This window comes from Daphnia magna, unplaced genomic scaffold (assembly GCF_020631705.1).
Source record: "Daphnia magna isolate NIES unplaced genomic scaffold, ASM2063170v1.1 Dm_contigs297, whole genome shotgun sequence".
In the NCBI taxonomy this organism is placed as follows: Eukaryota; Metazoa; Arthropoda; class Branchiopoda; order Diplostraca; family Daphniidae; genus Daphnia; species Daphnia magna.
Genome location: NW_025533231.1, coordinates 53620 through 77738, shown reverse-complemented (window position 1 = coordinate 77738; position 24119 = coordinate 53620). Strand labels below are relative to the sequence as shown.

Below are 24119 nucleotides of genomic sequence, written 5' to 3'. Positions count from 1 at the left end.
TATTACACTTCTATATGTAAACAGCATTAAATATACTTGTATTCAATGTGAATACACTGTTATAACATGAGTTTTTACTTCTATATGTATACTGCATCAACTATACTTGTATTCAATGTGAATACACTGTTATACCATGAGTTCTTACTTCTATATGTATACTGCATCAACTATACTTGTATTCAATGTGAATACACTGTTATACCATGAGTTTTTCTTCTATATGTAAACAGCATCAAATATACTTGTATTCAATGTGAATACAATGTTATACCATGAGTTTTTACTTCTATATGTATACTGCATCAAATATACTTGTATCCAATGTGAATACACTGTTATACCATGAGTTTTTACTTCTTTATGTAAACTGCATGGAATATACTTGTATTCAATGTGAATACACTGTTATACCATGAGTTTTTACTTCTATATGTATACTGCATCAAATATACTTGTATTCAATGTGAATACACTGTTATACCATGAGTTTTTACTTCTATATGTAAACTGCATGGAATATACTTGTATTCAATGTGAATACACTGTTATACCATGAGTTTTTACTTCTATATGTATACTGCACCAAATATACTTGTATTCAATGTGAATACACTGTTATACCATGAGTTTTTACTTCTATATGTAAACAGCATCAAATGTACCTTTATTCAATGTGAATACACTGTTATACCATGAGTTTTTACTTCTATATGTAAACAGCATCAAATATACTTGTATTCAATGTGAATACACTGTTATACCATGAGTTTTTACTTCTATATGTAAACAGCATCAAATATACTTGTATTCAATGTGAATACACTGTTATACCATTAGTTTTCACTTCTATATGTAAACTGCATTGAATATACTTGTATTCAATGTGAATACACTGTTATATCATGAGTTTTTACTTCTATATGTAAACAGTATGGAATATACTTGTATTCAATGTGAATACACTGTTATACCATGAGTTTTTACTTCTATATGTAAACAGCATCAAATATACTTGTATTCAATGTGAATACACTGTTATACCATGAGTTTTTACTTCTATATGTAAACTGCATGGAGTATACTTGTATTCAATGTGAATACACTGTTATACCATAAGTGTTTACTTCTATATGTATACTGCATCAAATATACTTGTATTCAATGTGAATACACTGTTATACCATGAGTTTTTACTTCTATATGTAAACTGCATGGAATATACTTGTATTCAATGTGAATACACTGTTATACCATGAGTTTTTACTTCTATATGTATACTGCATCAAATATACTTGTATTCAATGTGAATACACTGTTATACCATGAGTTTTTACTTCTATATGTAAACAGCATCAAATATACTTGTATTCAATGTGAATACACTGTTATACCATGAGTTTTTACTTCTATATGTAAACAGCATCAAATGTACTTGTATTCAATGTGAATACACTGTTATACCATGAGTTTTTACTTCTTTATGTATACTGCATTAAATATACTTGTATTCAATGTGAATACACTGTTATACCATGAGTTTTTACTTCTATATGTAAACAGCATCAAATGTACTTGTATTCAATGTGAATACACTGTTATACCATGAGTTTTTACTTCTATATGTATACCGCATCAAATATACTTGTATTCAATGTGAATAACTGTTATACCATGAGTTTTTACTTCTATATGTAAACAGCATCAAATGTACTTGTATTCAATGTGAATACACTGTTATACCATGAGTTTTTACTTCTATATGTAAACAGCATCAAATATACTTGTATTCAATGTGAATACACTGTTATACCATGAGTTTTTACTTCTATATGTAAACTGCATGGAATATACTTGTATTCAATGTGAATACACTGTTATACCATAAGTGTTTACTTCTATATGTAAACTGCATCAAATATACTTGTATTCAATGTGAATACACTGTTATACCATGAGTTTTTACTTCTATATGTAAACTGCATGGAATATACTTGTATTCAATGTGAATACACTGTTATACCATGAGTTTTTACTTCTATATGTAAACAGCATCAAATATACTTGTATTCAATGTGAATACACTGTTATACCATGAGTTTTTACTTCTATATGTAAACTGCATGGAATATACTTGTATTCAATGTGAATACACTGTTATACCATGAGTTTTTACTTCTGTATGTAAACTGCATCGAATATATACTTGTATTCAATGTGAATACACTGTTATACCATGAGTTTTTACTTCTATATGTAAACAGCATCAAATATACTTGTATTCAATGTGAATACACTGTTATACCATGAGTTTTTACTTCTATATGTAAACAGCATCAAATGTACTTGTATTCAATGTGAATACACTGTTATACCATGAGTTTTTACTTCTATATGTAAACAGCATCAAATATACTTGTATTCAATGTGAATACACTGTTATACCATGAGTTTTTACTTCTATATGTAAACTGCATCAAATATACTATGTATTCAATGTGAATACACTGTTATACCATGAGTTTTTACTTCTATATGTAAACTGCATCAAATATACTTGTATTCAATGTGAATACACTGTTATACCATGAGTTTTTACTTCTATATGTAAACAGCATCAAATATACTTGTATTCAATGTGAATACACTGTTATACCATGAGTTTTTACTTCTATATGTAAACTGCATGGAATATACTTGTATTCAATGTAAATACACTGTTATACCATGAGTTTTTCCTTCTATATGTATACTGCATCAAATATACTTGTATTCAATGTGAATACACTGTTATACCATGAGTTTTTACTTCTATATGTAAACAGCATCAAATATACTTGTATTCAATGTGAATACACTGTTATACCATGAGTTTTTACTTCTATATGTAAACTGCATGGAATATACTTGTATTCAATGTGAAGACACTGTTATACCATGAGTTTTTACTTCTATATGTAAACAGCATCAAATATACTTGTATTCAATGTGAATACACTGTTATACCATGAGTTTTTACTTCTATATGTAAACAGCATCAAATATACTTGTATTCAATGTGAATACACTGTTATACCATGAGTTTTTACTTCTATATGTAAACTGCATGGAATATACTTGTATTCAATGTGAATACACTGTTATACCATGAGTTTTTACTTCTATATGTATAACTGCATCAAATATACTTGTATTCAATGTGAATACACTGTTATACCATGAGTTTTTACTTCTATATGTTAAACTGCATCAAATATACTTGTATTCAATGTGAATACACTGTTATACCATGAGTTTTTACTTCTATATGTAAACAGCATCAAATATACTTGTATTCAATGTGTGAATACACTGTTATACCATGAGTTTTTACTTCTATATGTAAACTGCATGGAATATACTTGTATTCAATGTGAATACACTGTTATACCATGAGTTTTTACTTCTATATGTAAACAGCATCAAATGTACTTGTATTCAATGTGAATACACTGTTATACCATGAGTTTTTACTTCTTTATGTATACTGCATCAAATATACTTGTATTCAATGTGAAAACACTGTTATACCATGAGTTTTTACTTCTATATGTAAACAGCATCAAATGTACTTGTATTCAATGTGAATACACTGTTATACCATGAGTTTTTACTTCTATATGTATACTGCATCAAATATACTTGTATTCAATGTGAATACACTGTTATACCATGAGTTTTTACTTCTATATGTAAACAGCATCAAATATACTTGTATTCAATGTGAATACACTGTTATACCATGAGTTTTTACTTCTATATGTAAACAGCATCAAATATACTTGTATTCAATGTGAATACACTGTTATACCATGAGTTTTTACTTCTATATGTAAACTGCAAGGAATATACTTGTATTCAATGTGAATACACTGTTATACCATGAGTTTTTACTTCTATATGTAAACTGCATCAAATATACTTGTATTCAATGTGAATACACTGTTATACCATGAGTTTTTACTTCTATATTGTAAACTGCATCAAATATACTTGTATTCAATGTGAATACACTGTTATACCATGAGTTTTTACTTCTATATGTAAACTGCATGGAATATACTTGTATTCAATGTGAATACACTGTTATACCATGAGTTTTTACTTCTATATGTAAACTGCATGGAATATACTTGTATTCAATGTGAATACACTGTTATACCATGAGTTTTTACTTCTATATGTAAACAGCATCAAATGTACTTGTATTCAATGTGAATACACTGTTATACCATGAGTTTTTACTTCTATATGTAAACTGCATCAAATATACTTGTATTCAATGTGAATACACTGTTATACCATGAGTTTTTACTTCTATATGTAAACAGCATCAAATATACTTGTATTCAATGTGAATACACTGTTATACCATGAGTTTTTACTTCTATATGTAAATACTGCATCAAATATACTTGTATTCAATGTGAATACACTGTTATACCATGAGTTTTTACTTCTATATGTAAACAGCATCAAATATACTTGTATTCAATGTGAATACACTGTTATACCATGAGTTTTTACTTCTATATGTAAACTGCATGGAATATACTTGTATTCAATGTGAATACACTGTTATACCATGAGTGTTTACTTCTATATGTAAACTGCATCAAATATACTTGTATTCAATGTGAATACACTGTTATACCATGAGTTTTTACTTCTATATGTAAACTGCATGGAATATACTTGTATTCAATGTGAATACACTGTTATACCATGAGTTTTTACTTCTATATGTAAACAGCATCAAATATACTTGTATTCAATGTGAATACACTGTTATACCATGAGTTTTTACTTCTATATGTAAACTGCATGGAATATACTTGTATTCAATGTGAATACACTGTTATACCATGAGTTTTTACTTCTATATGTAAACTGCATCAAATATACTTGTATTCAATGTGAATACACTGTTATACCATGAGTTTTTACTTCTATATGTAAACAGCATCAAATATACTTGTATTCAATGTGAATACACTGTTATACCATGAGTTTTTACTTCTATATGTAAACAGCATCAAATGTACTTGTATTCAATGTGAATACACTGTTATACCATGAGTTTTTACTTCTATATGTAAACAGCATCAAATGTACTTGTATTCAATGTGAATACACTGTTATACCATGAGTTTTTACTTCTTTATATAAACTGCATCAAATATACTTGTATTCAATGTGAATACACTGTTATACCATGAGTTTTTACTTCTATATGTAAACAGCATCAAATGTACTTGTATTCAATGTGAATACACTGTTATACCATGAGTTTTTACTTCTATATGTAAACTGCATCAAATATACTTGTATTCAATGTGAATACACTGTTATACCATGAGTTTTTACTTCTATATGTAAACAGCATCAAATATACTTGTATTCAATGTGAATACACTGTTATACCATGAGTTTTTACTTCTATATGTAAACAGCATCAAATATACTTGTATTCAATGTGAATACACTGTTATACCATGAGTTTTTACTTCTATATGTAAACAGCATCAAATATACTTGTATTCAATGTGAATACACTGTTATACCATGAGTTTTTACTTCTATATGTAAACAGCATCAAATGTACTTGTATTCAATGTGAATACACTGTTATACCATGAGTTTTTACTTCTATATGTAAACTGCATCAAATATACTTGTATTCAATGTGAATACACTGTTATACCATGAGTTTTTACTTCTATATGTAAACAGCATCAAATATACTTGTATTCAATGTGAATACACTGTTATACCATGAGTTTTTACTTCTATATGTAAACTGCATGGAATATACTTGTATTCAATGTGAATACACTGTTATACCATGAGTGTTTACTTCTATATGTAAACTGCATCAAATATACTTGTATTCAATGTGAATACACTGTTATACCATAAGTTTTTACTTCTATATGTAAACTGCATGGAATATACTTGTATTCAATGTGAATACACTGTTATACCATGAGTTTTTACTTCTATATGTAAACAGCATCAAATATACTTGTATTCAATGTGAATACACTGTTATACCATGAGTTTTTACTTCTATATGTAAACTGCATGGAATATACTTGTATTCAATGTGAATACACTGTTATACCATGAGTTTTTACTTCTATATGTAAACTGCATCAAATATACTTGTATTCAATGTGAATACACTGTTATACCATGAGTTTTTACTTCTATATGTAAACAGCATCAAATATACTTGTATTCAATGTGAATACACTGTTATACCATGAGTTTTTACTTCTATATGTAAACAGAATCAAATGTACTTGTATTCAATGTGAATACACTGTTATACCATGAGTTTTTACTTCTATATGTAAACAGCATCAAATGTACTTGTATTCAATGTGAATACACTGTTATACCATGAGTTTTTACTTCTTTATATATACTGCATCAAATATACTTGTATTCAATGTGAATACACTGTTATACCATGAATTTTTACTTCTATATGTACTCAGCATCAAATATACTTGTATTCAATGTGAATACACTGTTATACCATGAGTTTTTACTTCTATATGTAAACTGCATCAAATATACTTGTATTCAATGTGAATACACTGTTATACCATGAGTTTTTACTTCTATATGTAAGCAGCATCAAATATACTTGTATTCAATGTGAATACACTGTTATACCATGAGTTTTTACTTCTATATGTAAACAGCATCAAATGTACTTGTATTCAATGTGAATACACTGTTATACCATGAGTTTTTACTTCTATATGTAAACAGCATGGAATATACTTGTATTCAATGTGAATACACTGTTATACCATGAGTTTTTACTTCTTTATATATACTGCATCAAATATACTTGTATTCAATGTGAATACACTGTTATACCATGAATTTTTACATCTATATGTACTCAGCATCAAATGTACTTGTATTCAATGTGAATACACTGTTATACCATGAGTTTTTACTTCTATATGTATACTGCATCAAATATACTTGTATTCAATGTGAATACACTGTTATACCATGAGTTTTTACTTCTATATGTAAACAGCATCAAATATACTTGTATTCAATGTGAATACACTGTTATACCATGAGTTTTAACTTCTATATGTAAACTGCATGGAATATACTTGTATTCAATGTGAATACACTGTTATGCCATGAGTTTTTACTTCTATATGTATACTGCATCAAATATACTTGTATTCAATGTGAATACACTGTTATACCATGAGTTTTTACTTCTATATGTATAAACTGCATCAAATATACTTGTATTCAATGTGAATACACTGTTATACCATGAGTTTTTACTTCTATATGTAAACAGCATCAAATATACTTGTATTCAATGTGAATACACTGTTATACCATGAGTTTTTACTTCTATATATAAACTGCATGGAATATACTTGTATTCAATGTGAATACACTGTTATACCATAAGTGTTTACTTCTATATGTAAACTGCATCGAATATACTTGTATTCAATGTGAATACACTGTTATACAGACTCATTGTAAACGCATCAAATATACTTGTATTCAATGTGAATACACTGTTATACCATGAGTTTTTACTTCTATATGTAAACTGCATGGAATATACTTGTATTCAATGTGAATACACTGTTAAACGATGAGTTTTTACTTCTGTATGTATACTGCATCAAATATACTTGTATTCAATGTGAATACACTGTTATACACTGAGTTTTTACTTCTATATGTAAACAGCATCAAATATACTTGTATTCATTGTGAATACACTGTTATACCATGAGTTTTTACTTCTATATGTAAACAGCATCAAATGTACTTGTATTCAATGTGAATACACTGTTATACCATGAGTTTTTACTTCTATATGTAAACAGCATCAAATGTACTTGTATCCAATGTGAATACACTGTTATACCATGAGTTTTTACTTCTTTATGTATACTGCATCAAATATACTTGTATTCAATGTGAATACACTGTTATACCATGAGTTTTTACTTCTATATGGAAACAGCATCAAATGTACTTGTATTCAATGTGAATACACTGTTATACCATGAGTGTTTACTTCTGTAAAGCATCCTCCCTCTCGGGTGGATGACTTTACGGATTAAGACAAATATATTACCACGGAACTCGGAGACGTTTACCCACAATGATGACAGTGTATTATTAGACTAGGCCATAAGAATTACACGGGAAAGGACATACAATATGACAAGAAAGGGAATAACGAGCCAAACCATAACGACCAACAGAATAAGGGCAATTTGGAAGCTTACCGATGTAGCGCGAGCGTTACGGGAGCGCACGTTGGTAAAACGATACGAAGTGGCTCGGGGTAGCGAGAGCGGGTCACGGTGGAAAACAGACACGAGATGGAGACGATTGGAAATACAATTCAGATAGGCACTTACGGAAACAGGTAGTCGGAGAAACACTTGTAAGAGAAAACACGAAGGCAAGTTAGGTGTCGAACTAGTGTTGTTGAAGGCAACTGAACATTTAGCGAGCTGCTAGCTGTCTGATCTTTCTTAGATTTTGAGTTCACCATGAAACCTCGCATCTCGTCAAAGTGGCGTGATGCTGTTGACGTGTCGCTATGTCGCGCGTGCAGCCAATCAGAAGGTGTTTGTTTAATGGCTTGATTGGCGTCGCGCGTGCGACCAATCAAACGGATGTTTATTTAATGGCGTGATATGCATCGCACGTGTAACCAATCACGGAAGTTTGTTTAGTGGCGTGATAATGCGTCGCACGTGTGAGTCAGACAGCAGGTGTTCAATTGGGTCAACGCTAAGATGTCTATGACAAATGGTTACTATGCGGATTACGATATTCGAATAATATGCAAAAGAAGAGTAAATGCAAGAGAGTAAAATGTAGACATAATTATATACCAAGGGAGAGTAAACATAATATTATAAGAATGCGGGTGTCATAAGATGTATTTGTAGGCCTTCGTTACATCGCTCCGGGCGGCGTAGGATTACGTCCCGTAATCAGACTTCATGTTCGTGGTAAGAAGTTTTAACTTCTTTAATCGGAGGACAGCAAATACCGAAGAGGCCAAGACAGCAACAAATACGTAAGACGATGAGGACAAGGATGAAAATGGCGGTGACGACCAAACGGTGACGACCAAGGAGATTATGATGACCTCCCACCAGCTGGTATATCTCTCGACTCCTGCTGCTGTCAGTAGAACATCAGCTGCATGAGGACGATGATTCAATGGAAAATCAGCAGGTGATTGTTCATTCATGGCGGCTACGATGTCAGCTACAACGTTCATGTGGTTGAGTAAATTATCGTTATAAGCTGGATTGCTGCGATGGTCATAGTCGAAGGCTTTCACGTCTTCGTATCGGAAGGAATGAGCCAATGTACGCTCCGGCAGTACAATATTCGGGTCGATCCTTTTCCAAGTGTTGTTGCGGAAGGCGTAAGGTTTATCGTTGAAATTGACGAAACCATTCGTCCAATAGCATGGGGAAAATTTCACTAATTCCCAGCCATCGAGATTAATGGTATAACTGTTAAATTTCGGTTGTGGTCCACATGGTGTGATTATGGTTTCAAATGTGGCATTCACAGCTTTACACTGAATCACTACGGCGGTTTGTCCAAAAGCTTGAAATTTTGCACACCGAGGTAATTTCAATAATGAAGCGGCGAGCCAACCATTATATTGGGCGGTGATGATTGCTCGTTCATTTTTAGCTTTGCGAACATCACACTCAATTGTCTGTAACATACGCGCTAATTCATTATCACGATCAATAGCACGATCTTGAATATATGGTTTATTGGCCAATTTATCCAAATCGGGGTCACTAGATGGCGAGGTGGTTTCAACAGAGACGCTTGGTAGGGCCTTCTCCTTGATGGACGCCGACTCGGCGGTGAGTGATAGAGATTTATCGACGAAAGGCCACGTTACCAAAACTAAATTTGATTGGCCGACGATTTTAAAAGTTGTTCGGTTGTTGCAACTTCGATGATTGGGGTCGCAGGGTGGTTGAAGAGTCAAATGAAAATCTAGTTGACGGTCATCGTCCAAGAGGCGGAAATATTTTTCATTCGTCGTCTTCATCATAAGATTTCCGATTCCAGATTCAACTGTACGTAATTCGTGTTGAATCTTATGGGTGTATGTCGTATCCCAAACCAAAGTTAGATGGTTGTGAGACAAGGTACCGGCGGTTGCGGCAGCTTTTCCGATCGGCGTTGGAAAATCTTCATCTTCCATTTGTTGAAACAATTGTACTTGTTCAAGCGCACAATTCAGAATTTCCGAATCGACGGTTCGCATCCAGTAACCGTCAGATCTAGGTTCATGCGAAAATACATACTTCTCATCCGAAAGAGTCATTTCATAACCTTCACACTTTTATAGCACTCAGAAGCCGTTGTGTCTATAGGAATTTTCTCAGGCACGATCACTGTTTGACCGAAAAAGTTCATAGTCACGCGGTGAATATTTCTCCATCTGGCACAAATAAAACCCGGAAATTTCACTGCGGCGCGTTCATCACTGTAGACAACATATCTCACTGGAACAGCACTCGTGGAATTCATTTTCGGCTTGCAATCAGCATCAGGAAATTGAATATCTCCCATATCTTCGGTTCAGCGCAATCGCATACGGTTGTTTGGAATGCGCGTGCGCGTAGGTAGAGACACAGCAGTAGCAATAGTAACGGCATTGACGACATTACTACATGTAAAAATATATGGTAAATGACATAACACAAAAAAAAATGAACAGTATACTGGCCAACTTAGTCTAAGTCATCATGTGGGTTTACTAGCTAAGATAATCAAATATGAAAAAGAAATAATGGAAGTAAACGTCAAAGTAAAAGAGAGAGAACAACAACAAAATAATTCTGACGGCTTTTGAAAGGTCAACGATTTCCCGTCGGCTTTTCATCGGCTACGCCACGGCAAAATAATAGAAAAATAGGGGGTGTCGTAATATAACAGTTTTTTACGGTAGAAGGACACAATATTTTTTGAATAAATTTATATCGTTGGAACGAGGGGAAAGTGAGCTTAATTATCAAAAAGAAAGAATTGAAAAATATTGAATCATGTGGAAATGTTGACGAGAAAGAAACGTTTCAAAGTTTTACGGCGGAAAATTTTTCTGCCGTGGAAGGTCACGCGCATATCTCGTTTTTTCCAAGTCCAATGCAGGGGAAAAGTGCGAATGGGGGGGAAGAAGCGGAGGGGAATAAAAATGGAATAGGGGGAGTAGAAAAAGTTGCCTTCGGCAAAAAGGGAACTTAGAATATTTTCAATATTGCTGCGGCGGGGAAGCTACAGTAGGGAAATGAAAGGGAAAGTGAAAAACTTAGCTTATGTTGGGGTGTGTAAGAATGGAATGCGCTAGCGGTGGCGTTTTTTTTATGTGTAGTGTATATGGGAAAAGTCTTTGCAGTGATAGTAAAGCTATAGAAAAGCATAGAAGGGAAGTGATATACAGTGGGACTTAGAAAAATTTTAGCTGTTTCGTTCGTGTACGGATCTCTAAGAGAAGTGGGAGTTGTTGAATTCAAATGGAATACATTACTATCAAGGTTTTACTTATTTCCTTTTTTCAATACTTTACTTTTTACTATTTCCAATGTTGCATTGCTACTGAATAAGAGTAACAGATGGACTTCTAATAAATTCTACTATTTCTTTCAAGTATTTTTGTCGACAAATGTCTGCTACTTCTATCGTAAAAGAGTGAAATATGGGAAGTTTTGCAATTTATGGGCCTACTCAGAGAGGGAACAACTCAAATGCAAATATTTCAAAAGAACACAGAGGCAAGAAGAAATAACAAATTATTTTATACTTGTTGGACAAGAAGGTTGTTTTATGGTATCGTAACATAGTCTAGAGAAATATATTTTCTTTTTTTCCTCCATTTTCTTTGTCTTTTTTTTTTTTTTTTTTTTTTTTTTGAGAGAGAACGCATGAAATTTTGTGTTTGTTTGTTTGTTTGTTGTTTTTTTTTCAAGAATTTATTGTTCTCATTTGTCTTTGTTTGTTTTTTTTTTTTTCAAGAATTTATTGTTCTCATTTGTCTTTGTTTGTTTGTTTGTTTTTTTTTTTTCGTTTTGTTTCTTTTTTTTTTCTTTGGTATACCTTTCATTTGTTTTATTTTTTTTTTTTTCCTTTACTTCTAATGGAGAGACTTACTTCTCTCTCTCTCTTCTTATGTTTTATTTATTATATTTTTTCGAGATGTCATAAAACAACCAATGTATTTCTACTTAATAACTACAAAGGGTACAACAAAAAAAAAGAAAATCACGACGGCGACGTCATTGTGGAGACCGACGGGTGGTGGCTTGCGGCGACCCGTCTTCTTGTAGTGCTGCTCGGCGCCATCGTCGGATCAGCAGGTCGATCCTTCTGTGCCGCCAATGCAGGAACTCCCGAGAATCGGTGCTGGGAGCCGGTGAATCGCGGTCGATGTCTGGATGATGTTGGGGTTCGCTCGTTGGTGTGGCAGGAGTTGGTGCTGGCATCCCAGCTCTTGCCCCGGGGACGGTAATCACCAAGATGTCTCGTCCGCTTCCGTCCGGAACAAGGGTAACCAATCGGTTAGCGCTTGTTGGGCTTGTCATTTTCTGGAGTTTTTTTTTTTTCGTTTTCTTTCGGGTGTAAAGACGAGCGTGTGTTCTGTCTGAACGCTGGTTGTCAAGTTGCCGAGCAACGTGTTGTGTTTTCAGCAGCAGCTTCGGTAAGCGGCTGAATTTCATTTATATTATTTCTTTGCGTAAGCGAAATGCTTTTGCAGGGTCGGAGGGAGTCGGTGAGGGTGTTAGGGAGCGTCGTGTTTCGTCGGCGAAAACTTTGCCTTCCCGCCAAGTGTCGTATTCTGTCGACGCATCGGATAGAGAAAGAAGATGGAAGGAAGATATGCGAAAGAAGAATATAGAAGAAGTGGGGCGTATGGGAGCTACCACGGAGAAGAATAAGACCAATTTGTAAACCTAAACTGTATATAGTTATGCTTTAAAATCGAACAAATTCTACATGTACCGAAAAGGGATTGAATGCTTTATTACAGATTGTTTTTTTTTTTCTACTTTAGCTATTTCTTTATTTCATTTATTTATTTATTTATTAACCCCCTTTTTTTTATATACTCGAGACGAGGGTAATTATAAAACTAAGGCAGCAGAAAATGTTTCGACGGTTCGCTGCTGGTTCGGTTCGTTGGTGCGAACCGGTTTGGAGTAAATGTTACTCCGGGTCACACTTCGTATGCTGACGGTGCGCCCGATTTTCCGAACCGCCAACCCATCATTGCCACTTTACTTCATATGTTGATATCTATATCCCCTTCCTATTTTATTTCTTGGTCTATCGATTTCTTTAACCCCTTTTCTGAAATAACTACTGTCATACGCAATTTCTCTTATATATTTTTTTTCTTTCTCAAGAGGGTAAAATTTATCAGTTACAAAAAGAAATGAGGGAAGAAAGAGTACTGGTGAAGGAAAAAGATAAGGTTAAAGCAAGAGTATAAAATGTCATATAAGTCGACTCCAATCTCGTCGACGACTCCTTATAGTCGGGAAGTTCCCTACTCGTCTCCTTCAAATTCTTGGCGCGAGCGTTTGTATGGGGCATCCCATGATGTAGCCCATCCATAGAGAGGGGGGTGACGGCGTGCAGGATCGAGATCTAGGATCCTCTTCAACGTCACGATGGCTCCGCTCCAGTTGTCGTTGCGGATTTGTTCGGTCAGCCGGTTGGATAGGAGCGCGGTTTGGACCTCCAGGCCTCTCTCGTAACGGCGTCACGCCCTATTCCAGGAGTTTCCGCCATCGGAGTCCGGAGAACGTGGCGTTTGCGCAGTGGGCTGAACATCCGGCTGCTGCGCTGGCACCCAGCTGAGGTCGACGGGTTGCACCTCAGGTGTGTTAGCGGGTACCTGCAGGCTGGGCTTTTAATCGGCGGTTAGACCCAGTCGTCGAAAGCGGTGGTCTCCCAGGTCTGTGTCGGGACGGGTGGTTGAGCGTCCTCTGGTCCACTTTGGTGATTTTGCTCCATGACGGCAGTTGAAAAGCGTGTCTTAGCTGGGATGAATAGATGAGCAGCGTTGAGAGAATCTGCGAAATACTTGGTGGTTTTCTCCATGTTATATAGTCGAGCGACTTCTGATGACATTGATGTCGCGAAGTAGGTATTATATTCTTTTCGCAATTCGCGTTATTGGACTCCGTCTCTGTAGCGAAGGGGCTTACTTCGATTGCGCTGTGGGCGTCCGGTGACATTAAATTGTCCCACTGCCTCTGTCGACACATCAGTCGTTGATTCTGTTGATGGACTTTTGTCCGAGTCATCTGTGGCGCGTGCGGTGTTGTCCTCGGTAATTGGAGGATGGTGACGCTGATCTGCGGCATCGGTGCATATTTCAGCGGATGGCAACTGATTTTCTGTATTTTGATGAGATGAAACGGCGACGTCCTCTTGGCTTAACTTTCGTTGATCCATTTCTTGAGTCGGAAAATTAGTGTCAAATGGGAGGGCGTCACTGTCAAAGGTATCGTCTGGATTGTCACTGTCGGGTCCGATTTCATTTTTGAAGATATCGGTAGTCTGAGTCGCAATCGATTTGCGGAATCGATTTTCAAAATCCAATGAGTTTTCAATGGATGGACCATCTTCAGTCTTCCAAAGCATTGTTTCGTACAAAGGTTTCAAACGATTGACGTGGGTACGTTGGCATACATAGGAATTATCGGCTATATCTACTGTATTATTGGTATGTACTTTTACAACTCTATAAGGGCCTTTATATTTCGAAGTGAATTTCCTACTGTCACCTTCTTTAACTACACGAATATCTAATAAAACTCTATCTCCTACGACATATTTTCTTTCTTTCGCACGTTTATTATATTGTTCACGCTGAAGATTCCGTGCTTTCTCGCTTTCTTCATGGACTCGCTGAAAGCTATAGCGCAATCGATCAGCTAAATTTCCTACATAGTCGGATACAGATTTAAAAGTTTGAGGGACAGCGTCTAAAAATTCATTAATGGGAAGATTAGGGTCTCTACCGTGAACTAAATAATAAGGGGTTTCAAGTGTCGAAGAGTGAACTGAACTACGATAAGCGAATAAAACATCGTCTAACATATTTTCCCAATTTGAATGTTCTCCGTCTTTCAATTCTTTTCTTAACATCGCGGTTAGTGTCCGATTAAACCTTTCTGTCTCGCCATTACTAGCGGGATTGTAGGCCGTTGTCAATCTTTGGTCAATTTTTAATTTCTTACAAAAATAACGGAACAATTTCGAGGTGAAATTCGTTCCACGATCGGAAATAATGGCTTTAGGCATACCATGGCTTACAATTATTGTTTTATATACACATTCTGCCGTGGTTTGGGCAGTTTGGTCTTTTAGAGCAACTGCTTCCACCCAGCGACTAAAATAATCAGTAATAACTAAAATATAACTATTTCCATTAGGCGAAGCGGGAGTAATAGGGCCTAAAAAATCCATGCCTATTACTTGGAAAGGGGCTTTAGCAATTTCATGGGGGTGCAAAAGTGCTCTATATGTGGAAGAAGTGTTAGCTATACAAGTTTCACAAGCTTGACAATATTCTAAAATATCTTTTCTCATTGTAGGCCAATAATAATGATTTTTGACCTTCAAATACGTTTTATAAAAAGCTAAATGTCCACCCATCGGTGCGTCATGTAATTCTTTTAACACTAAATGGCGAAGCGATAAGGGTAACACTACTTGACAATTAATTTCGTTACGCTTACTATTTTTGGAAGGCACTTCGTTGCGATAAAGTGTACCTTCTATAATTTCAAAATACTCAATTTCTTTAGCCCATTCAGGTTTAGATTGGCTATTTTCCTCATTGAGTTCTCCTTTCTCTAAATAATTTCTAATGGCTACACAAAGGTCGTCTTCTAGCTGTTTTTCACAAATTAACTTAATATTATTTGGTACCGGCTGAATACTAGCTACTTTCAATCGTGATAAACAATCAGCATTTTGATGAATACGTCAAGCCTATACTTTAATTCATAATTTGTAGCAGCTAATAGTATAGCCCATCTACCTAACCTACCGTTATTATCTTTCTGATTTTTCAGCCATTGCAAAGGACGATGGTCACTAATAATTTCAAAGGGTTTATCCAAGAGATAATGTCGGAAATGTTTAATTGCATCAATTACGGCTAATGCTTCTTTTTCAGTTGTACTGTATTTCATTTCGGCCTTGGTCAATTGTCTACTAGAGTAGGCTATTGGATGTTCTTGCTCATGCTGCATTTGAGACAGCACGGCTCCTATTCCATAATCGCATGCGTCAGTAAAAAGCAAAAATTTTTCGTTAAAATTTGGATAAGCGAGGACTGGGGGAGTTACCAGAGAAGTGCGCAATTTCTCAAAGGCAACCTGTTCCTCCGTTCCCCAGGCAAAAGGTTTTCTACTTAGATCTTTATGCGTTAATCGAGTTAACGGCTTAGCTATTGAACCGAAATTTTTAATAAATCTTCTATAATATCCAGCAAGCCCAAGAAATGATCTCACTTCGTCAACAGAAGTTGGCGTTTTGTAATTCTCTATCTTATCAATTTTAGGAGGATCGGGTTTAATACCGTCCGTTGAAATGACATGACCTAAATAATTTACTGAACGTTTAATAAACTGACATTTGTTAAGTTTTAATTTTAAATTTGCTTCTTTTAATAGGGTAAAAATTTCTCTGATATCTCGTAAGTGATTTTCAAAAGTGTCTGAAAAAATTATGACATCATCCAAATATACTAATGCTTTACTTCCTAAGACGTCTCTTAGTACATAATTCATTAATCGTTGAAAAGTGGCTGGTGCATTACACAAACCGAATGCCATTCTTTTAAATTCGTAAAGATTATTTTCTACAACAAAAGTGGTTTTTTCAATATCTGGATCATGAACTTGAATTTGCCAATAGCCGGAAGCTAAATCGAGAGTTGTGAAGAATTTTTTTTCATATAATTTATCTAACGTTTCGTCAATTCTTGGCATGGGAAAAGAATCTTTCTTTGTAATACCATTTAATTTCCTATAATCGACGCAAAATCTTATTTCTCCATTCTTTTTCTCTACTAATACCACGGGTGAAGCCCATGGGGACTGCGAATATCGAATTACATTTGCTTGAAGCATTTCTTGCACTTTGTCTTCTAATAATTTCCTTTGGTTATTTGTTACTCTATATGGGCGTTGTCGAATGGGGCCTCGTCCTTGGGTATCAATTGTGTGTTTAATAAGGTTAGTATTCCCTAGTTCGGAATCTTTTGAAGCAAACAAGTCGTGGAAGTCATTTAGTAATTTAGAGAGCGGTGCTTGAAATTCAGTGTTGACTTCTGAAATTACAATAGGCTCAGTTATTTCGTTAGGCTTAGCTTCTCGTTGATCTAAAGCTATTTTTCCGATGACATGATGAATAATTTCAATTACGCCTAATTTGGTGTTTCTTGGGATTTTGACTTGATTTAACGAATGGTTTTCAACTACAATATTATACGTTCCATCTCCCGATACTTTTCCGATAAATTCTTCAATATAAACTCCTGCCGGCAAATTTTCTACTGGTGTAAATATAAATGCGGTGTTAGGGGAAACATACGGAAATGAACCCTTTAGCTGGCCTACAATTACGAGCGACGTCTGACGAGATAGCGTCGTCTTTTTGACCGTCGTAACTGCCATTTCCGGTACCCTAAAAACAGAAGATGAGCCTTGCCCATCTCTAGCTAGATAAATGCTCTTAGATTCTCCATCAAGCTTAAATGCGTGTTTCTGAATTGCGTCCCATCCAAGGATACAATCTTCAGAAATACCATTTGTAATAATAAATTCTTGTTGTAAAATTGACTCTCCGTATCCAACGGGCAAAGTCACTTTTCCCAACGTATGCAACTTTTTCTCCCCTACATCATATAAATCGAAATCAAGCTGACTGCAGATCACCTGACCTCTAGGGGGCAACTTTTTAAATAATCTCTCGTGAATAATACTTTTAGACGCGCCTGTATCAAATAATGCTTGTAACGGGACCTGGAAAATTTTTAATGGAATTCTTGGAGTTGATTCATTCGTAATGGTTGTTAATTTCGCGACTTGCCGGGATTTAAAATGAGGCTCTTCATCAACTGACCCGAAGCTACAGTTGATTCCTACTGGTTTCCCTGGTTTTGCGGGGAGCCTGGTATGTTAGGCCTATTGGTGCTTCTGAACTTAGGGCAATTATTAGATTTATGGCCGATGTCCCGGCAAGAATAGCATATAGGAGGCTGAGCTTGTTCTAGTTGTTGACGTTGATAACTACGACAATTAGATTGAATGTGACCACGATAGCCACAAAAATTGCAAATTATCGACGGCTGTGTAGGCCTATTGTTGGTGTCGTTAGATGATCTCGGAAACGATGGTGTAGCGTTTGTAGGCCTATTCTGTGTGTTTGAGAATTGTCGATTCCCACTATTGTTAGGAAAGCGCGGTGGAGGTGGTCTACCATTACAATACTGGTTAACAGTAGGCGTTTGAAAAGAAACTTGCTTCCTGTATGCTGCGTTTGCCGGATAAGAGACGTCGTTTTTATTTAGTTGAAGTTTTTTCACGGTTTGCATAAGCTCATTAAGTACATCTTTAATTTCTTCGCTTTCTGTTTTCTTTTTTTCGACAGGTTTATCCCCGTGGCGAATATTGGCAACTGCCTTATTCACAGCTTCCTTTTGGTCTATCATCATCTGCTTAATTTCTTTTAACTCTGCACTGCTGGTGTCTTGTGACCCGTCTATGGATCGAATAAACTCCTGTTTTTCGCGATCGGTTTCCAACGCTTCTAGTCTGAGGGCGTACACCCGTGTTGCTGCAACCAGTTCGTTAAAATCTTTAAATTCCTTATATTTGACTTTTGTCTGCAATTTGGAGTCTAATCCCTCAATAAATTTTTGCATGAGAATAACTGCAAACGATTTTTCGGAATGACCTACGGGATACGCGCGTTTAAAAATTTCCTGTATACGTAGCGCGTAATCGACAACTTTTTCACCTGGCTTACGTTTGGCTTTGTTAAACTTTTGAAAATATAAATCAACATTTTCATCGCCATGAAAATGGTCAAGCAATGCTTCTTTAATTGACTCATAATCATGCGGATGTTCTTTTAAAATTGCCTGAATGACGGAAAAAGCTCTGTCCGTTAATTTAGCACGTAACATCTGAATCGTTTTTTCTTCTGACCATCCCGACCCATCTACTATACTTTCAAATGATTCTAACCAAGAGTCAAAACGAGTAATAGGGCTTCCGGTGAAAGGAGGAAGTAATTGTAACCGGGAGAAAGTATGCTGGTTATTTTGAAAATCGTCCAAATCTCTGACTGTTGCTGCTCTGGTGGGGGAAGTACACTAGGCCATGTTGTTGTTTTGAACTGGCAATCGAAATCCTAAATTTCCCTGTTGCGAAGTCTGAGACTGTGCTGGAACGCTGTTCGTAGGCGATCGAGATTCGCTGTAACGTCTGCGACGCTCCTGGGTGGTGTACTCAGTATGCGTGGGCGTTGGGTCGAACATCGACGACGGGCGAAGCGAATAGGGCGGTGGACGGTGTGTCGCACTGGTATCGGTGGTTGAGGGGTTCTCTCCTCTTGATGGTGTGCTGGTTGTTGGGCCGCGGGTTGTTGAGTTACGTCCTCCGCCGTATGGGACGGTAGGAACCGTTGCAATCGGACCTTGACTTGGGAGAGTGTTTGTTTGATCTCCTCTGCCAGCTGCACGTTGTTCGGGTTGACCGCTCCCGGGAAGTTGTCCAATTTCCTCAGCAACGAGTTGATTTCCGGAACTAGCGGTTCCAGCGGAGTCAGCAGGCGTAGCTCCCGCAGGTAGAAGATTAAGTTGCGGACGTCTATCAGAAACGACTGTTGATGGGTCAGTAGCTGCACCTCCAAGTGGGAGGATAACTTTCTTACTTCGTACGTTAGATGTAGGTAGCGTATTTCTCGGTGTCTGATTGAAGTTCCAAAATTCTGAAAAGAGGCTAGGACTGTCTCGTGTTTCTGTGGTGTCACGCCTTGCAGTTCCGTGATGCAGTGAATTTGACTCAGCAGAAATATCAGGAATTGTCTCGCATGTGATATGAAGATCGATGTCAGCACGGACGCTTGGGCTTCCGATTGGGTTGTTTTCTTCACCTGTGCGTGTAGTTTCACCTGTAGGATCGACGTCAGATGTCTCAGCAGAATCGTTGGTTCTGTCCACACCGTCGTTGGATTCGTTTCGGGTAAATAGTGGTTCGATAGACGGATGTCTTGAATCAACCAAATTAGCTGTACCCAGGTCTTCGGATCGGTCGACTGAAAGTCCGCTTCTCTCTCCTTCAGGCTCTTGATCGCAAGGATAAGGTACGGAAGCTGGCTCGTTTTGGGCTGGAATATCTTCTGTTGATTGTTCTTGATTTTGTTGAATAGATGTCGTAGGCTCAGGTTCAGTTGATTTTCCATTCGGGGAGTTCCTCGTGAAAAACCCTAACACAGTTTTTGCTACTGAACTTGACTTAGGCGAAACTTTTGGAGGAGACTTAGCTGGAGACATACGCGCAGCAATTCTAGCAAAAATAGAGGGAGAACGCTTCCCTGAAACGGTACCAGAGGCCAAACTACCTCTGGGTTTCCGTCTGGAAACAAGATCAAGACGAGCTACGGCTTCGTACGCACCGTTAGACCTAAGCTTACTTAACTGAGAACTAACTCTAGATGGTTGTGTACTTACAACGGAAAAAGCGGGTTCACTAGCTGGTTCAGCAATTGGTTTGGGAGTGGTACAAGATGGACATGTACCAGGTGCAATTTGGGGTTCAGCATGCAACTTATCGAAATTAAGTGATCTAGCTACAGTTGGCTCACTCGGCCGGGGAACGTTAATTTGGGGCACACTGGGTTGTATGGGAGTTCGTGGAATTCTCGACCCGCCAGTAATAACATCATCATTCATTGTGGTTGAGTTCAAAAAGCGCTGCCACCATTATGTAAAGCATCCTCCCTCTCGGATGGATGACTTTACGGATTAAGACAAATATATTACCACGGAACTCGGAGACGTTTACCCACAATGATGACAGTGTATTATTAGACTAGGCCATAAGAATTACACGGGAAAGGACATACAATATGACAAGAAAGGGAATAACGAGCCAAACCATAACGACCAACAGAATAAGGGCAATTTGGAAGCTTACCGATGTAGCGCGAGCGTTACGGGAGCGCACGTTGGTAAAACGATACGAAGTGGCTCGGGGTAGCGAGAGCGGGTCACGGTGGAAAACAGACACGAGATGGAGACGATTGGAAATACAATTCAGATAGGCACTTACGGAAACAGGTAGTCGGAGAAACACTTGTAAGAGAAAACACGAAGGCAAGTTAGGTGTCGAACTAGTGTTGTTGAAGGCAACTGAACATTTAGCGAGCTGCTAGCTGTCTGATCTTTCTTAGATTTTGAGTTCACCATGAAACCTCGCATCTCGTCAAAGTGGCGTGATGCTGTTGACGTGTCGCTATGTCGCGCGTGCAGCCAATCAGAAGGTGTTTGTTTAATGGCTTGATTGGCGTCGCACGTGCGACCAATCAAACGGATGTTTATTTAATGGCGTGATATGCATCGCACGTGTAACCAATCACGGAAGTTTGTTTAGTGGCGTGATAATGCGTCGCACGTGTGAGTCAGACAGCAGGTGTTCAATTGGGTCAACGCTAAGATGTCTATGACAAATGGTTACTATGCGGATTACGATATTCGAATAATATGCAAAAGAAGAGTAAATGCAAGAGAGTAAAATGTAGACATAATTATATACCAAGGGAGAGTAAACATAATATTATAAGAATGCGGGTGTCATAAGATGTATTTGTAGGCCTTCGTTACACTTCTATATGTATACTGCATCAAATATACTTGTATTCAATGTGAATACACTGTTATACCATGAGTTTTTACTTCTATATGTAAACAGCATCAAATGTACTTGTATTCAATGTGAATACACTGTTATACCATGAGTTTTTACTTCTATATGTAAACAGCATCAAATATACTTGTATTCAATGTGAATACACTGTTATACCATGAGTTTTTACTTCTATATGTAAACTGCATTGAATATACTTGTATTCAATGTGAATACACTGTTATGCCATGAGTTTTTCCTTCTATATGTATACTGCATCAACTATACTTGTATTCAATGTGAATACACTGTTATACCATGAGTTTTTACTTCTATATGTAAACAGCATCAAATATACTTGTATTCAATGTCAATACACTATTATACCATGAGTTTTTACTTCTCGATGTAAACTGCATGGAATATACTTGTATTCAATGTGAAGACACTGTTATACCATGAGTTTTTACTTCTATATGTAAACAGCATCAAATATACTTGTATTCAATGTGAATACACTGTTTTACCATGAGTTTTTACTTCTATATGTAAACAGCATCAAATATACTTGTATTCAATGTGAATACACTGTTATACTATGAGTTTTTACTTCTATATGTAAACTGCATGGAATATACTTGTATTCAATGTGAATACACTGTTATGCCTTGAGTTTTTACTTCTATATGTATACTGCATCAAATATACTTGTATTCAATGTGAATACACTGTTATACCATGAGTTTTTACTTCTATATGTATACTGCATCAAATATACTTGTATTCAATGTGAATACACTGTTATACCATGAGTTTTTACTTCTATATGTAAACAGCATCAAATATACTTGTATTCAATGTGAATACACTGTTATACCATGAGTTTTTACTTCTATATGTAAACTGCATGGAATATCCTTGTATTCAATGTGAATACACTGTTATACCATAAGTGTTTACTTCTATATGTATACTGCATCAAATATACTTGTATTCAATGTGAATACACTGTTATACCATGAGTTTTTACTTCTATATGTAAACTGCATGGAATATACTTGTATTCAATGTGAATACACTGTTATACCATGAGTTTTTACTTCTATATGTATACGGCATCAAATATACCTTTATTCAATGTGAATACACTGTTATACCATGAGTTTTTACTTCTTTTTGTAAACTGCATGGAATATACTTGTATTCAATGTGAATACACTGTAATACCATGAGTTTTTACTTCTATATGTAAACAGCATCAAATGTACTTGTATTCAATGTGAATACACTGTTATACCATGAGTTTTTACTTCTTTATGTATACTGCATCAAATATACTTGTATTCAATGTGAATACACTGTTATAACATGAGTTTTTACTTCTATATGTAAACAGCATCAAATGTACTTGTATTCAATGTGAATACACTGTTATACCATGAGTTTTTACTTCTATATGTATACTGCATCAAATATACTGGTATTCAATGTGAATACACTGTTATACCATGAGTTTTTACTTCTATATGTAAACAGCATCAAATGTACTTGTATTCAATGTGAATACACTGTTATACCATGAGTTTTTACTTCTATATGTAAACAGCATCAAATATACTTGTATTCAATGTAAATACACTGTTATAACATGAGTTTTTACTTCTATATGTAAACAGCATCAAATATACTTGTATTCAATGTGAATACACTGTTATGCCATGAGTTTTTCCTTCTATATGTATACTGCATCAACTATACTTGTATTCAATGTGAATACACTGTTATACTATGAGTTTTTACTTCTATATGTAAACTGCATGGAATATACTTGTATTCAATGTGAATACACTTTTATGCCATGAGTTTTTACTTCTATATGTATACTGCATCAAATATACTTGTACTCAATGTGAATACACTGTTATACCATGAGTTTTTACTTCTATATGTATACTGCATCAAATATACTTGTATTCAATGTGAATACACTGTTATACCATGAGTTTTTACTTCTATATGTAAACAGCATCAAATATACTTGTATTCAATGTGAATACACTGTTATACCATGAGTTTTTACTT

General features: G+C 35.8%; 1 protein-coding gene and 1 long non-coding RNA gene across 2 annotated transcripts; one reads left to right on the top strand and one right to left on the bottom strand.

Moving 5' to 3' along the window:
- The first annotated feature begins 11517 nt into the window (after positions 1–11517).
- On the top strand, positions 11518–13150 carry LOC123468121. The gene is made up of 4 exons (XR_006642076.1): positions 11518–11642; positions 12345–12651; positions 12729–12802; positions 12860–13150. It is a non-coding gene; the product is annotated as an uncharacterized LOC123468121 (long non-coding RNA).
- Positions 13151–17330: 4180 nt separating this feature from the next.
- On the bottom strand, positions 17331–21085 carry LOC123468122 (the record flags this gene model as incomplete). Its single annotated transcript, XM_045167785.1, has 4 exons — positions 20755–21085; positions 19529–20286; positions 18818–19444; positions 17331–18149 (listed from the first exon to the last, which is right to left on the bottom strand). Coding segments are annotated over exons 1-4 (2535 nt in total), but the record flags the coding sequence as incomplete, so codon positions are not given.
- Between the last annotated feature and the right edge of the window lie 3034 nt (positions 21086–24119).